This window comes from Barbus barbus, assembly GCF_936440315.1.
Source record: "Barbus barbus genome assembly, chromosome: 49".
Lineage (NCBI taxonomy): Eukaryota > Metazoa > Chordata > Actinopteri > Cypriniformes > Cyprinidae > Barbus > Barbus barbus.
Window position 1 is genome coordinate 8,902,654 of NC_136727.1, and position 18,364 is coordinate 8,921,017.

General features: G+C 33.5%; 1 protein-coding gene across 3 annotated transcripts; it reads right to left on the reverse strand.

The window, feature by feature from the left end:
* Positions 1-245: 245 nt before the first annotated feature.
* LOC306867171 (ankyrin repeat and MYND domain-containing protein 1-like) lies at positions 246-17,898 on the reverse strand. 3 transcript variants are annotated; one of them, XM_079412743.1, is made up of 16 exons: positions 17,813-17,898; positions 15,428-15,574; positions 14,907-15,343; positions 13,915-14,131; positions 13,389-13,565; positions 12,634-13,292; positions 11,328-11,499; positions 10,912-11,052; positions 10,693-10,833; positions 10,154-10,261; positions 9,816-9,947; positions 8,436-8,549; positions 8,175-8,325; positions 3,338-3,458; positions 3,102-3,256; positions 246-1,203 (listed from the first exon to the last, which is right to left on the reverse strand). In XM_079412743.1, exons 2-16 carry the CDS (start codon positions 15,527-15,529, stop codon positions 1,052-1,054), a joined length of 2,979 nt encoding a protein of 992 aa, XP_079268869.1. In that variant the 5' UTR covers positions 15,530-15,574; positions 17,813-17,898; the 3' UTR covers positions 246-1,051. The 3 variants fall into 3 exon arrangements, with proteins under 3 accessions (XP_079268869.1, XP_079268867.1, XP_079268868.1); XM_079412741.1 differs by having other exon boundaries at positions 17,235-17,887; XM_079412742.1 differs by lacking the exon at positions 10,154-10,261 and having other exon boundaries at positions 17,235-17,891.
* Positions 17,899-18,364: the final 466 nt, after the last annotated feature.

Below are 18,364 nucleotides of genomic sequence, written 5' to 3' on the forward strand. Positions count from 1 at the left end.
GTTGCTTCACTCATCCCGATGCAAACCCTTAACTTGTGGAAACTCATGGCTGTGTTATTGCTCAGAGCAGTGCAAATTCATATTCGTAATGTCACTTCTGGTGTACTTTCAGCACCGATGACAAGTTAAATAGACGCATGTGTCAGCCTTGAATGATATGATTTGCCTTGAATGGAATTTCATTATAGCCAAAGCTAATGGGAAGCAGTCATTTACAGAATGTACTTTTAAAATAAAATCTGTCACTTTTAATAAAAGCTTGTAAGGCATAACGACAATTTTATGATTTTGATTCCAGAGCAATGTAATTAATTAAACTTGTGGCAGTGATGTTTTAAAACACGAGGAGCTGATTCAAATTTACGAGCATAATGTTACGATTTTTCTGTACTTTTGATCAGACAAAAAAAAAAAAAAAAAAACATTCCTACAAATTGCCTTGCACATAGTCCCTAAATGTTGCATTTAAAGGTGTCAAACGATCTTCATGTTTCTGATATTGGTTCCTTTAAATAGAGCTGAATCCACAAGGACCTGGTTTTGTCAGATGTGAAATGTAAAAAGTTGTGGAATGTAAACAGTTCAGAATGTACATGATGTAGTGTACGATCTCTGTCACAGGAAGGTTCGTTTTTGTACTCAGTTGTCCGGTATAAATGAAAAGCACATTGTATACTCTTAGTCGATCGCATGACTCAATGAATGGACATTGAGAAGGGCTCAAACACAAGCGTAATGTGTTTCATATGACAGTGACAGACTGAGCACACGCTCATTCGAGAGAGGCAGAGATGTGTCTTATGGAACATTTGATTTTGTTATATTTCAGCACTAGCATTTTATTTGAGGTATGAATTTGTAAATTTGGTCTGTTTTACGTAATAAACATGCACAGTTGTTCAAACAAAATAGATGTTGTCTGTGTTTTTAAATAAGTTTCAGTTATTTCTACCAGATCTTGAACTTGCTCATGTCTTTTAGTCTTAAAAATGTTCATGTGAAGCCGCAAAATTTTACCCAGCTAAAGTATAACAGGCCTTTGTAACATGTTCTAAATAAAGCTGTAATTTTCATTCAGATCATATTCTTGTATTTCTGGGGTCTCGCTCAGGTGGAAGGTCTTGCCTTTAGCGTCTTTGGTAGACAGAGGTGAACATGGTCCAATAGATGCACATTTATCTCTGCTGCTTTCTCCACTGACCACTGTGAAAACACAACAAAACATTATGCATTAGTTCATCATTGTAATAAACTGACATTGTTCAATTAATCAACTGATATTTAACCATTTTCAGATTACACTTCCAATAGATGCAGAATAAATTGACAACTGATAAAGTAATTTTTGTCGAGAGATTTAAAAAAAATTTTTTTTTATAAAAAATAAAAAGTATCAGTGTATATAAATATTGTTCAAAAGTTTAGGGTATCATTTTTAAATAATTTATCATTTATAAAATAAATCTATAATTACAAATTTGTTTGCACCTAATGTTACAAAAGATTTCTTTCATTTTAAATAAATGCTGTTATTTTGAGCTTGCTATTCATCAAAAAATCTTGAAAACAAAATCTGATTTCTATTTCTAAAAAAAATATTACGCAGCACAACTGTTTTCAACATTGATCATAACAATAAATCAGCATGTTAGAATGATTTCTGAAGGATCATGGGACACTTAAGACTGGAGTAACGATGCTGAAAATTCAGCTTTGCTATTACATGAAACAAATTAAAGTATAAAATATATTCAAATAGAGAACCTTTTTACTTCAAAATGAATTATTTCACAATATTACTATTAATATTACTGTATTTTTGATTAAATGAATGAAGGCTGGGTGAGATTTCTTTAAAAGACATTAAAAATCTTACTGACCCCAAACTTTTGAACGGTAGTGTATTATATTTTAATATGGTAGCAATTTTGTACATGTCTCATTTGCACCTGTCAGTGCAATTTTAGATACTATTACAGCTTTTATTAATATTTGTTGTTTCATTGTCATTTTTGTTCAAGTTTTAGTATTTTGTCCTTTTTTTGTTTTTTACTAAATTTAGATAGTTTCTACATAGTTTTTATTCATTTTTAATTAAAAATGTAGTACTTCAAGTTGAAAAAAAATGGCAATACTCTTGGCAGGTATTACTATTTTAACTTTATTTTAATTATATAATTCAATTATAGAATTGTATTTAACTATATAAATACAATATAGATATATATTGTTTGGTGGCCATAAAAATAGTTTGGACCAACATTTTAAGTAGAAACATTAGTTTGACAAATCCTCCAGAGAAAAGCACACTGTGAACACCCTAAATATCCAGCAATCAAGTTCTGTCAGGTTTCTCGATGCCCTGCTGAACCTTTTGCGTGATTCTCTGGTGCTCAGATCTGGCCTCATTTGTTCTAGAAGTGTGGCCTTTATCTCACAAACACTTCTTAAATCACACTGTTGTTACTGGAGACTAGATCTTGACTCAGTATATTCTCACAGGAACGGACCTCTGCAGGAGGGGGCCATTTCTCATTTCATACTTTAAATCCCATAAGATGCCCTGTCTGTTTTAAAAACAAATCCTCTGCTCACACACTACACAACTGATTTTCAGAGTCTGCTTCATACAGTGCATACAAAGCTTCTATGTGATTTAAAGATAATACAATGCAGCAAAAGTGAAGTCATTTGTTTTAAAATTATTAATTCAGGCACATTTCATGGCAGAAAGTTTAATGGCTGGATTGTTTTTTGCTCTTTTTTATTTAAGCAAAATTTCAAATGAATAAATTAAGAGATGCTCTGCCAACCAAAAGTCTCAAATAATAATGATTTTAATGTTTTTGAAAGAAGAGTCTTAGGCTCCACTCACCGAGGTTGCATTTATTTAAACAAGAATACAGCAAAACAGTAATATTGTAAAATATTAAAAATAATATTACATTTTAAAACAACTGTTTTATATTTGAATATATTTAAAAATTTAATCAATTCCTTTGATGCAATGTTTTATACTGGAAAACAAGATCAAAGTCAAGTTCTCTAAGTAAGGTGCTTTGGGTAGGTGTATTAAAAGTCGGTTGAGACTTAATACCAACCTGGCGCACGGACACACTCGTCTCTGTGGCGCTCGTCCCACGCTTTGGTTTTGCAGGTCTTGCCACAGTAGAAGACCTCATGACAGCGGCTACAGGCCGACAGCTGCACACCCACCGAACGGCCGCACTCATAGCAATTTTTGAAGCGAGGCTTTCTGAAATCAAAACCACAAACACAATTAACACAAACAGCACAAAAAACAATTTGGTGCGCAACACTGTGCTTTATTAAGTACCTTTGCACTCTCTGACTGATGCGTTTATTAAAGGAAGTCCTGTTGTTCTCCTCAGGAGAGCTCAGCAGACTCGATGTCGCTTCTGATCCAGGATATAGAGGCTTCTCTGTGGGACTGACACCTCAAACAACAGATAAACACACAAATTAGCAACCTGTGATTTGTCAACTGAGTGACACTTGAAGTGAGTTTTGTTTGTTAAATACAGATTAGGCTGTAATAAGCATACAAATCAAGCCTGTCTCCAAATAATGTTCTATTAAATTTCTTTATTTTTTTACATTTCTATCATGACAACTCTCGGAGGGATTGGTATGATGATGTACATGGCAATGTCAATGTGTTTGATCTTGGCGGAATGGATCTGCTGCTGCTGAGGCAGAGCAAGTACCGCTGCTGTGAGCATGGAAGAAATACTGCTGCTGCACATAACATGTGACCCTGGACCACAAAACCGGTCATAAGTGTCAATTTTTCAAAACTGAGATGTACACATCTTTAAAGTTGTCCAAATGGAGTTCTTAGCAATGCATATTACTAATCAAAAATTAAGTTTTTATATATTTACAGTAGGAAATTTACTAAATATCTTCATGGAACATGATCTTTACTTATATCCTAATGATTTTTGGCATAAAAAAAGCAAAAATCAATCATTTTGAACCCATACAATGTATTTTTGGCTATTGCTAAAAATATACCCCAGCGACTTAAGACTGGTTTTGTGGTCCGGGGTCACATATATAAAATAACCCCCATATAGCTTACATGAATCATCCCATATAGATCTATACAGGTGGAGCTGGAGGGTTTCTGTGCAATGCGCTGCAACTGCTACTAGTGATGGGTCGTTCTTGAAAGATTCGTTCATTTTGAACGAATCTTTCATGTGACTCGGGAAGAACGAGTCGTCTCCGGGAGTGATTCGTTCAGTTGCGCATGCGCATTGCACAGCATTCTCGGGTTTGGGTTGTTCGTTCATCACGTGACAGCCCCATACGCTTAACCAATGCAGCCTGAGCCGGAAAGAGAATTGATTAGTTCTTGATCGAGTCTCGGGTTTGAGTCGTTCGTTCATCACGTGACAGCCCCATACGCTTAACCAATGCAGCCTGAGCCGGAAAGAGAATTGATTAGTTCGTCTATATCGAGTCTCGGGTTTGAGTCGTTCGTTCATCACGTGACAGCCCCATACGCTTAACCAATGCAGCCTGAGCCGGAAAGAGAATTGATTAGTTCTTGTCGAGTCTCGGGTTTGAGTCGTTCGTTCATCACGTGACAGCCCCATACGCTTAACCAATGCAGCCTGAGCCGGAAAGAGAATTGATTAGTTCTTGTCGAGTCTCGGGTTTGAGTCGTTCGTTCATCACGTGACAGCCCCATACGCTTAACCAATGCAGCCTGAGCCGGAAAGAGAATTGATTAGTTCTTGTCGAGTCTCGGGTTTGAGTCGTTCGTTCATCACGTGACAGCCCCATACGCTTAACCAATGCAGCCTGAGCCGGAAAGAGAATTGATTAGTTCTTGTCGAGTCTCGGGTTTGAGTCGTTCGTTCATCACGTGACAGCCCCATACGCTTAACCAATGCAGCCTGAGCCGGAAAGAGAATTGATTAGTTCTTGTCGAGTCTCGGGTTTGAGTCGTTCGTTCATCACGTGACAGCCCCATACGCTTAACCAATGCAGCCTGAGCCGGAAAGAGAATTGATTAGTTCGTCTATATCGAGTCTCGGGTTTGAGTCGTTCGTTCATCACGTGACAGCCCCATACGCTTAACCAATGCAGCCTGAGCCGGAAAGAGAATTGATTAGTTCTTGATCGAGTCTCGGGTTTGAGTCGTTCGTTCTTTTGTCACGTGACGTGACAGTTTTGGACAGAGAAATTAGTTAATTTACAACCTTACTTACAAACGGGCGCATAGTCATTATTATTATTATTAGAATTATTAGTATTATTATTTACTCTTACAGTTATGTGATGCTTTTCTGGTCTCAAATTATTGCTTTTAATTTCTGTCACATGGTTCTTTTCCATAACACCATGTGGTAAAAAAAAGATAATAATGAGTTGGTTAACCTCTTCTTGCACTACACATATATCTGCACAGTTTTGTTTTATTTAACTGGTTTGCGCATCTATTCTGCCACTTTATCTCTTTTTTTATTTTTCTACAAACGTCCTCATTTGTATATCTGTATAGTTGTATGTACATATGTTTAAACTGTATTTATCTGTATTTGAACGTCTACTGTCAGTGTCTTAAATGTTAACTGTTTACACCAAGGGTCTGAGAGTAACGCAATTTCAGTTCTCTGTATGTATGTACTGTACATGTGAAAGAATTGACAATAAAGCAGACTTGACTTGTTATGCTTTGTTTTTATTTATTTTTTTTAGTCTAATCTTCATAAAATACAATACCTTGTTGTATTTATGTCTTTTGAGTTAACCCTTTAGATTGGACTATAGTGTTACTTACTATACTTTTGTAACATATGACACTTTAGACATTAACACTCTGTACACACTCCTGAATTGTTTTTTATTGTTTATTTAAAATATAAAAAGCTATAGCAAAGAAGATAACTATTCCAAAATTAATTTAAACTATTTAAATAAAAAATACAAGAAAATTAAAATATACTAAAGCCACAGAGCCTTAAAAAACTCAAACAAAATACTGCACAACAAGCTAGGCTTTTTATTAATAATAAATAAAATAAATAAACTTTAAAATAAATAACACTTTTGTGCCAAAAAAAGCTTTCTAGCTAAGAGAATAACTAATCCCAAATGAATTTAAACAATGAAAAAAAAGAAGAAAAAAAATGATTTATTTATATATATATTAGCACAACAAGCTAGGCCTTTTTTAAATAAATAAAAAATAAATAAGCTTTAAAATAACACTGTGGCTATATTTTAGAACATGCTTTAAGGCATGTTTGCATTCAAAAAAATGAACAGACCATTTTTATTTCTAGGAAAATGCTTCTTACACATATTTTGATAATTTTATGATAATTCTTAAATATGATCCAACATACAAAAAATACAGTTTTACTTTATGGTAGCCTATTTGATATGTACTGATCCGGCAAGTGGTCACGTGACAAAAGAACGAACGACTCAAACCCGAGACTCGATCAAGACCTAATCAATTCTCTTTCCGGCTCAGGCTGCATTGGTTAAGCGTATGGGGCTGTCACGTGATGAACGAACGACTCAAACCCGAGACTCGATATAGACGAACTAATCAATTCTCTTTCCGGCTCAGGCTGCATTGGTTAAGCGTATGGGGCTGTCACGTGATGAACGAACGACTCAAACCCGAACACTTGTCAGATAAGAGGTGGTGCGCTAATCATAGACTAAAGACCCAGGTAAACAATTAAGTAATATTTTCTGTTTCTTATAGCATAGTTTTGTATTGTTTGTAGTGTGATAAACGTTTGCATAAGTAGTAGATGTGTTTGGAAAGTAACAGATAACATTTGAATTATATTTTGCTAAAATGAACGAAATGACTCGAAAAAAGATTCGTTCATTTTGCTGAACGAGACTCAAAGGTCCGAGTCGGTAAAATGATCCGAACTTCCCATCACTAACTGCTACAGCAAGCAGTAGCCAAGTATTTGAATGTTGAGCAGCAAGCTCATTGGCTGCTGACACAAAAAGAACCAATCAGCTGCTCCATGTGATAATGATGTCATTATGTCAGATTGAGTTTGACCTATTGGACTGCACCCTCTATTTTCATGACATAACTTTGGATATATTTTCACTATAAAATTGATAATTTAATGAATAATAATAATAATTATTATTATTTTTATATTGTAAAACTATTTATTTATAATAATTGCATATTATTATAACATTTTGCTATAATTTTATTTAGAATACATATAATTTTAATATATGTTCCTTAATATATTTAGAATGTGATTATTACTGTTATTATTTATTATTAATAATTACAAATTATTAATAATTAAAACTATATATATCATCTTGTTAAATCAACCAACAGGAATGCTTATTGCACTTGTATTATACATAGTGCTGGGCAACGATTAATCGCATCTAAAATATTTTTTTCCCGTGTACATAATATGTGATTGTACTGTGTATATTTAATATGTATATAAATACACACACACGCATGTATATATTTAAGAAAAATATATTTTGTTTATATAATGAATATATTTATAATATAAATTATATTATTATAAATATATAAATGTAAATACATGTAAATATTTTCAAAATATATACTGTATGTGTGTCATATATATATATATATATATACACATAATAAACATACACAGCATTCACACATATATAAACAAAAACTTTAATTCTGGATGTGATTAAATCGCAATTAATCGTTGCCCAGCACTAATTATACATATTTTATTTAGAATATATATAATTATTTATTGTATATTAATTTAGAAACATTTAGAAAAAATCTAAATTATTATATAAATAGAATAAGTATATTTATGACAAATATGTTTTTAAAAAAATACATATAAAATCAAATAATAATTTAGGTTGATGTTTCTAAAATATTATTTTTCATTTTATACTTAATCTAATTATTAGAAATACTACTACTACAAGTAATAATATATTAATAATAGTGATCTGGTAGATACAAACTTCTCTGTGGGACTGACAACTCAAACAACAGACAACACACAAATTAGCACCCTGTGATTTCAATCGATAGGATGCAAACTCCTTCGAACGGTTGCAGAAACCCTGATGGCAGTGAGACAAAATCCATAAAGCACTGTGCATATATAGAAATGACCGGCCAGTCTCACCGAGTACATCCTGGCCCCGTTCCTTCTCCATTCTCATCGCCTCCTGTCTCAGCAGATTTCCCATGAGGCCTAGTAACTGCCGGCGGGCGTTATAGGCTTGTCTCTCATGCTTGTTGAGGGCATGGTACGGGGTGTGGGCCATGCGCTGGTTCTGGTGGGAAAGTAGAAACGGTCTGGTGAGCGGAGCGTAATTGGTTGAGGTGATAAATGAGATTTTAGATGATCTGGAACATGGTATGAACTGGTGATGAAAAGCTGCACCTGTTGGAATGCGCAGTGCGCATAATCCACGACTGTTCCCACAGCGCACCTGCGGTCCTCGCCCACCACGACAGGCATAAGGATGTCAGCGCCCGCTTTGATCAACTTCTCTAGCTTAACCAAGTGAAACAGAAACAAAGAGAGCGCAATGATTAGAAATAACTATATTTATTTTTCTCTATTTACTTGATTGACAAGCCTCTGAGGTGCTAAATTGATCCTAAACGTGAGTTGACTGATAATTCAACCTGATATTGTGAGGAAAAACATGAATGGGCATATGCTTTCTGCAAAACATTAAATGCATAACATGGCCCAATGTATCAGTGAAATCACTTTTTTCTTATTTTGATTCCTATCTACAGATCAAATAAAAATAACTAAAATATATTTTTTTTAATTAAATTTTTTCATTATTTCATAGTTTTTTTGTTTGTTTTTTTTTTCCCACCCATATTAAAAAACAGTGTAGCCCTTTTACTGTATGTAAAATAGTTAAATTGAATCAATTAATTAAATTCTCATTCCGCATTCTTGACTTGAATTATCAGAATAATGCATTTCAATAAATGTTACAAATACCAAAAAGTAATTCCTTAAAAGGCTATTTTAGTCTCTTATTTAGACTTTCATTGACATTTTTGTCACTTTTGGTGCCATTTTTGACCCAATCTGTTTAATTTCTGACACCATTTCCAGTTTCTACTGTGACACTTATTTTTCAGTTTTATTTTGATGAATACAGATGATGCTTTAAAAGCTTAATGTACTATTACATCTATAATCTATTAAAATAAAATTAAATATATAATTATTTTTACTGTTTAATATTATTTATTTTATTTATACATATATATATATATTTTTTTTTTCACTTATAATATATTACTATATAATTTAATGCACTTTATATTACTTTATATATAAATAGAACGCAATTTTTTATATAATTTAGGATGATTGTTCAAAATTATTTTGATTTATATTGATATATTTTTTTATTAATACATTAATGTTCAAATATTCCATATATTGTACAAAATTATAAAATCATTGTTTTCATTTATTTTAAATATTATTAATATTATTTTATAATTATTATTATATATTTTTATAGAATATATGGAATCAAATGATTAGCATTGTTGTTGTGTAAAATACATACATATAAATCTGTACTAAATGATTCAATAAAATTAGCAAATATGCATTTCCCCTATATTTAATTTATTCCCCAACTAAATTGAAATGTATATTTCGACTTTTATTTTGCAATGCATAGTACAACTACAGAGCAACATTGCAGAAGCATATTTCACATATGCACAGTCACATATTTTCCCATGGGACAACGTAGGATAATTAGTTGAAGAAGATCACCAGCTTGACTTTGTTGCGTGGATGTGGCCCACGGTCGTAGCTGATGTTGGCAAGGGCACAGAGAGCGCTGCCCACATGACGAGTGAGAGGAAGATTAGGATCAGCCCTTCGAGCTAGCAGTTCATCCACAGCCTGGGAAAACAGCGTTAATATACACGGCACGTCGACACAATGCCATAGAGTTCTCACCCTCATCCTTCAGTAATGACTTATTATTCCACATTCATTCTGTGCCTTTGAATAGACAGTATTTAATTACGTCATAAAAGATGATTCCTTGCAAATAGCAGCACTACAAATCATTCAGTCGGAAGAAGTGGTCAAAAATTATTACATACAAGGTCGTTGCCGCTCGCGATGGCCAGAGATAGGGGGGAATGGCCACTCCACACATTGTTGGGGTTTGCGTTATGAGAAAGGAGAAGCGCCACCACATCTCTAGCATTCTGATAGAAAAATAAGGCTTCTTCTTATTATAATTCACAAATAAATTCCAATTAATTTAATTGAATACTCCATAAAAAATGACATTTTATGCCTTTTTAAATATTACTTTATCTAATAATCTAGTTGTTTTTAATCAGCAGTGCATTTTTTAAAGATATATTTTTGGTGTTTTTTGCCTTTATTATGATTGAACAGTGTAGAGGAGACAGGAAGCGAAGTGGGAGAGAGAGGGGGGTGGGATTCGAACTCGAGATGCACGTAACGCAACGTCATCACATGTCGGCACACTGCATTTCAGTTAATAATTATAAGGTAATAATGAAATTACATGCAAATTAAAAGCTATAAAATGGTTTAAAAAGTGTATATATATTATTTATTTATTTTCTAGGTGTATCATGTTGTTTCAGTGTATGCACTATATTCTTACGATATAATCGCTGTCTCGTTGGCAAGCCACATGTAGTGGTGTCCTCCCGCCTTCCTGAGGAAGTTCAATAGGGGCTTCCCTGAATTTAGCCAGGGGTCCAGAGGCAATGAGATGCTGATTCTTAAAGGGCTCAAATGTGCCCTGAGGGTTTATGTTTCTTTGATTAGAGATATTCAAAATTTGTGATGCAATATATCTATAAAAAACATTTACTCAGACCTTATCAAGCTCATAGAATTCATGGGCATCCTGAGCTTTGACATCAGGATCTGCCAGGGCATGCAGGAGGAGCTCTGTGATTTCAGGACCCTCTGCTCCAGATAAACCCACTGCTATGTGAAGAGGATTTAGACCCTTTTGCTGACATGAACACAAAAAGAAGAAATAAGAAAAATGGCCAAATAGATGCCTTGCTGTCAATATTTTATTACAATTTTGTGATTAGTAGTTGGTCAGTAAGAATCTTTTAAAATATTTGTATTATATTATTGTTTTATACTGTCATTTTAAATGTATTGTCAATATTTACGCATTACTAATATTAATAAAATTTAATCTTAGAAGATTCAATTATTAATATATATTAACTAAATTAAAAATTACATGGTTGTCAATATTAAAAAAATTAAATGTACCTCTGGAAGTAGAGGTATGTCTGTACGAGCCCCACATTCCAATAGACGACGGACGCCCTTGACATGGGCAGCTTTGATAGCCAGGAAGATGATGGGCATGGGGACGGTAGAGGCGTTAGGGTCTGCTCCTCTCTCCAACAGAAGCTGAATTGTAGCCCATCGATTCCTGTGTCTGTCAGACCAGACAATCTCCAATTACAAAGCAACAACTTTCCAAATAATAGCATGACCAAACAATAACATGCCCATCATATTTCATGCCCATTTTTTAAAATCTCATTCTCATTGCTGAAATGAAAATATACATATTAGTGCTGTCAATCATTGCGCTTAATTATGACCACATCAAAAAGGAGACATTTTTTAGACGTGCCCTCCAATTCATCTCAGCGAACGGCGCGAGTCAATCAAGTGCGGAAACGGTACAAGTGACGAGGGCAGCTTTAGTAGAACAATGGTGAATTGCGGTCAGTTGAGATGTTGTCAGGCCATATGTCAGTAAAAACTCATTTTCCTGTTCTGTCAGCCATTATACTGTGCTCGTAGCGTGTGCTCTTCAATTGCACGTACAAATACAGTTGTATTTAGCCTGTATCATTTCCTATTAAAGCACAAATGAAACTACGAGCATGCTTGTCAGATCCACATCACATTCAGCAGCGGCAGCTCTTAAAGTAATAGCAGCCAAATAAGCTAATAATCCAGCTGCTGTGATGTCTGTTAATCAAAGAACAAAAGAAAACAGAGAAAATCAATAACTTTTGTAGCTTTAAGGATTCATCCATATTTAATTTAGAATTTTGTGTTTGATAACTTCATTCAGTTTCTGTATATTTCCTACATGCTGAAGGGCACAGGTAAATATGACATTTATTATAATTGGTTTATGTGAAGATTGTTTTACGTTCAATTAAATTAGAAGTTGTTATTTTTTAAAGTCCAATAAATGTTTTGTTAAAATTAATAGCTCTCAATTATACTGTAACGTTAAATAGTCAATGGTTAAATATTAGGGAAAAAATAACAAATTCCTAAAGACATCAGTAATATTGGTATTTACATTTATTAATTTAGCTATTCTTTAAGTGTCTTGCTCAGGGACACATTGGTGTCTCACAGTGGATTCGAACCCGGGTCTCTCACACCAAAGGCATGTGTCTTATCCACTGCGCCATCACCACCCACATCAATGATACTCACCTTCAGTCATAAAATAAGGTGCCATAAAACAAATATATATATATTTTTTTATTCTATATGACCCAGATATATTTTGTGAGTAGAAAGTAGAAATTTATCTACTAACTCTGTCTTAAGAAGCGCAATTTTCCGGACTGTCTCCTGGGTGTCTGTCGGAGTCACTGTTCCTGTCTGGCACAGGATCTCAGCACTCTTCTGCAGGAGCTCCTCTGTGACGTGAATATGAAAACTAGCCATAGAACATGCAGAATCAAAAGTAGGTTCATCGGATCTGTTGCTCCTCTCCAGGTTTTCATCAGTCTCCAGATTTGTCATCTCTTCCTCAGAGATAACGACTGTCTTTGCTTCCTTCTTTTGCCACGATACAGAACCTACTAGGATTTTATCATCAAAGACTTGAATAGATCTTGACATTATAACATGTGGTTCTTCTGCTGGTTTGTTTTCTTCATGTTCAAGTTGAAGAACTACCTCCTTGTTTGGGTCTATATTTTCATTGATTTGATGAAGTTGAGGTTCTTCAGAGTTCTTAAGGCTTTCTGATTGGTCAGGCTGAAGAACTATCTCATCTTCATTTATGTCCTTCTTTATTTGCTGTTGAGCTTCAAGTTTCTCCAAGTTATCGAGGTTCTCTGGTTCAAGACTTTGGTCAATTTGGTTGCTTTCTCTTGGTGTCTCAAATGTCTCTTGGTCGCTTTCATCTTTGGTTGTTCCTATCATTGGATCTGGAGAGGATTCATGGGAGACGTCTTCCAAAGGCTTGATCTTTAGTGTAACGGACAGAAAAAAGGGAGATCATCTGAAAAAGAAGCAAACCAAAATACCCATAATGCATCCCAAACTTCCTATCTGTATTATTACCTGTGGCTCTGGGCTGATTCTCTGTGTCACTCGCTCAGCCAGTGTCTCATGTAAAGACTGAAGTGGGTAGTAGAGGACATGACAGACAGCCAGAGCAGACATGCCTTCATCATTCAACTTGTTAACATCAGCCCCGCTGTCCAACAGCATGTGGATGACATCATCGTGACTATTAACCTACACAGACATACAACAAATTGTGTATTGTTATTAAAGATCTGAAACCTGTAGTTTATCCAATGTTTCTTCACTACTGTGAAAAATAAAAAGCAATGCTGCCACCTTCTGGCAAATATTAGTCACTTTGTATATGACAAGAATGCTCAAGGAAAGAGTGTTCTGTCCCAAAATAGACATAATGCAACAAAAACCATGCATATGTATATACATATAATTATTTTATTTTTTTTACATAAATTAATTAAATTAAATACCAAGATGTAAAAGCTACACAACACATACTGTACCAAAAAGCCATTGAGCATTTTAGATTGTTAGATTGTATCATGAAAAAACTGTAGCTTACCGTGGCTGCTATGAGAGCAGTATGTCCCCGTGAGTCACTCACATCAGGATGAACTTTTCCATCTCTGAGGATTCGGCAAACATTCCTGCATTCACCATGTGACGCTTCCTTGATCAGTTTCTCTGAGTTCAGCTCTAAGGGACCTTTGGGTCCAAATTGAGTCCTGTTCATATTCAGCACTGCAGCGACATCCCAGTCAAATGTGTCCTTCTCAAATCTACAGGGGAAAGTCAGTAAGTAAGTTAGTTAATTAATTAGTCAAATTGTTAACATTAATACATTTAAAATAGAATAAAATAAAACAAAATAAATTGCTATCTTCAGGCAAATATTGATAAACATTGTTAACATTAATGTATTTAAAATAAAATAAAATGCCATCTTTTGGCAAATATTGATTACCATGTATATGAGAGAAAGGCCATAGTGCCAAATATAATAAAGTATAATTACTCTAAAAATAGTTAATAATTAATATAATTAAATATATTTATTTTTCAGTGCATTATGTCAATATTAATACATTAAAATAATATAATAGACCTTTTAAAATATTTGTAATCTAACTTCATCATTCTGAGAAAAAAAAACTACTTTGTAGAATAAATTCTTATTTATTTACTTAAATTAAATACTCTTTAACAATAAAATATACTTCAAAATATAAAATAAAATTTTATATTTAATATATAATATACATATATATATAATATAAAATTTAAAATAAAAATCAACTTAACAACAACAGCAACAACAATAATAATAGTAATTTATTTGGAAATTTTGCAGATTAAATTATTATTCTTATTTATTTACGTCAAATTAATAATTATATGGTTTCATTATAATTAATTGTCAGTATTCATAAATAAAATATAACATGTAAAAAATAATAATAAAATAATTACATTTAATTTAATTTAATTGAACAAATAAAATCAAATAAACCATGTTGGTAAACAGCCCAGGTTACAAAGCAACAGTCTTCTTACCTGTGTCTCTGAATGTGTGCATTCATGCGCTGTTGTAGCGGCAAGGCTGTCGATGGTGACGTCTGCTCTGTGCTGATGTCACTCGTACCAAAAAAGTGAAGGTCCAGTTCCCGGCGTAGACATCTAGGGACAGGCAGATGGTCTGAATCTGTGGAATAACTCTCAATGTTTGGAGGCAGGATGAAACGGTCCTCGTCCTCAGAGAGACCCTGATCGGTGTTTCTATTCAACTCCACATCAACAGGAAGTTGAGGTTGTTTCAGGTGTTTCTTAGGCAGTCTGGTCATGTGTTCTGGGAAGTCCTCGAGACTGAAGCCGCCCTCTAGTGTGGTGCAGAGCCGCAGTAGCCTCTCTCTATGCCAAAGGCCCACATCCTGCCGCCCATCAGGGTATGTCATGACGCCAGGGCCGAAGCGTTCATCAGCATGATATAGACCCTGCAGATGAGTATAGAGATTTTGTTTCATTATCTATTACATGATGAAAACAATCTTATTGTTAGTGAACTATGAATTATTCACCTCAAAAGTTGATCCGTCTGGGAAAGCTTGTACTCCGTATCCCTCTTTTAGGTTCAAATAAAACTTTCCTGTGTATTTGGATCCATCAGGCCAGGAATACATGCCTTTCCCATGCCGATAATCCTTAAAAAATGAACCTTTATAGAACTGAATAAAACATGACAATTTGGTGTCAAAGTGGAAAGTACTTGATAATGTATACAGTAAAGAGTGGAGCAATACAAATAATTTTAAAAAATATTTTGGAAAAAATAAAAATAAAATCAAAGGTTGTATTTCTGCCTCTTTAAATGAATAATCATGTGCAAATGCAAATCAAATATAAATGAAAAAAATCTATTATTTCTCAACTACAACTAAATATTTTTTGAGCCAATTTATTTTCTATTCATTGATTTTGCAATTTTACATAAAATGGCCTGAAAATCAAACAAATACATACATATTCATTTAAACTACAACTAATTATTATCTGAGCTTTTTATTTTCTATTCATTTCCGTTCATTGATTTTGCAATTTTATATCAATTAAAATTAGCATTTAATGTTAATGTGAAAATTAAAAAGACAAAATTAAATGGACAAAGAGGACCTGAAAATCATATATGTATATATAACTAACTAGTAGCCTATATGACTTCTTTATAACTTCTACTACAACTAAATATTATGAGCACATTTTCTTTTCATTTCCATTCATTCATTTTTACAATGTTCTATCAATAAACATTGTTATTTATTATTTAAAATCAAAGAATGGAAAAATTTAAAAGATTAAAGTAAATAGACAAAAACAATTATCAAATAAAAAAAAGACAAAAAAAAACATGACACACCTAAATATTTTTAAAGTATTTGAAATAAGTAAATAATTAAATGTATTTTGTTACAAATAACTTAATATAAATTCAGTAGACTGTGAAAATTATGACACTGTTTTTCATTTGTTGTTTGATTAGTTTTTGATTAGTTTTAATTGTTAGATGCAATCAATATCTGGAAGGTGGAATAGTGATATTGGATGTTTTCTAAATTATTATTATTTAGTTATTTAGCAGATGCTTTCATCCAAAGCGACTTACAAATGAGGACAACAGAAGCAATCAATTGTAGTATTAAAACAACTAAAAACAGATCCAAAACTAAAAGCTAAAACTTTATAAATACTACCTATACACATTTTAAAAATAAAGAAATTAAATAAAAATGACAAATGCATGCAACAAAATTTCTAAACTTAACATTTAAATGAAAAAAATAAATAAATCTAAAAACAATTCAAAATATTAAAGAACAAAATATATAAGAGTCTAATAATGATTCTAACATAACACTAAGCCAAACTATATAAAACAAATATATATATACACATGTATGTACAACCACACACACACACATAAATATGCATACACATTTATAAATTCAATATATATATATATAGATATATATATATATATATATAGATAGATAGATATCATTTCCATTTAGTTTGTTGAAGTAGTAAAATAAAACTAAAACTTAATAAAAGACCTATACAGACATAATAAATTCAGACATTAACTCAAATTAAAATAAATAAATACAAATCACGACAGTATAGTTTATCAGTAATCCTAAAAAATAGCACACATGCTAAAAACAACAACTTACACATAGTAAGAAATGGTTATAAAAACTGAAACAGCAGTGAAACAAGTAGATACTTAATATCAACAATGGCCATTTATGAACGAGTTCACAACTTAAAACTTTATCTTAGAATCAACAGACCATCATTATATGATATAATGTTACATGTGAAACATACCTCTCCATTTGGCCATGTGAAGACACCGGTGCCATGCTTCAGGTTATTCACGAAATCCCCCTCATATTTACCCCCATCCGGCCATTCCTGAATCCCATGTCCATTTCTTTTACAAAAACTACCCCTTCCCCACATTACCGTGTATCCTTCTTATTCAGTTCATATCATAAACTGTATTTTACACAGAGCGCGACTTCTAAGTGCGTCAGGAAATACACTTTACTGTTTAACTTCGGGTGGTTGCCATGACGACGCGAGTCTCGTCGTAAATTCTCGTAAAGGCCTGTCAGGCGAAAATAAAGTCTTCATTAAATTAACGGCAATTAAGCCGGTTCCTCTGTAAGATAGCTGGTCCTCCAGATGGTCTATTCATGACAAAATATACATGACAAAGGCCGGCGACCCTCTTCAAATAAACACGTGTCTCTCGTTGGTTTGTTTTTGTGTTTCAAGTGACCTGCTGTAGTAGTTAAACACCGCGCAACTAAGCGACCCAGGGGCACGCGCTAGCTGCTCTTTCTCTCACACAAGCCCACACACATCCATATCTGATAATAATGTCTGTTTTAATAACTTACTACATGTTTCTCTTTGACGGCTGTTGTCAGGTAACGTTATGCAGCGAAGCAGCGCGTGCGTATGCTTCCGCGAGCGCGCGACACATGATCCGTTCCAGGTTATACATTACAACGAGGTCAACATTTAATTAACAATCAAGGATCTTCTGAGACTCTCGGATAAAGAGTTTTTAAAAGTTGCTCTGCTGGTTTTAGTGGTTGTTACCAGCTAAATCTACTGAAGACCAGCCTGGAAGACCAACTAAACCATCATAAACCAGCTACACGATGAATATTTGCGATAAATGCTGTATTTTCCCCATTAATTGTGTGCTGCTTAGTGATACTTATTGTGGGAATGTTCTAAAATAAACATTTAAAAAAAAAATCCTATTTCAATATAACCAATATTATAACAAAATACACAATCATAGCCTAAAATAATCATATATAGTAAATAAATCTATTATAATATTTAATATAATTAAAGGCTAAGCAACACAACAAACAGCAAATACTTGTCTTAGGTCTAATTTGATGGTTTCAAAGAGGTTTTCGTCACTTGTAACCAGC

Bases quoted from the DNA above. Each gene is read 5' to 3' on its own strand.
- LOC306867171 (XM_079412741.1), bottom strand. From the start codon at position 17,369: ATGTGGGGAAGGGGTAGTTTTTGTAAAAGAAATGGACATGGGATTCAG. The intron at 13,566-13,914 runs GTAAGCTACAGT...ATGTCTGTGTAG, and splicing joins CTGCTCTCATAGCAGCCACG to GTTAATAGTCACGATGATGT. The intron at 11,500-12,633 runs GTTAGTAGATAA...CTGGTCTGACAG, and splicing joins ATTGCGCTTCTTAAGACAGA to ACACAGGAATCGATGGGCTA.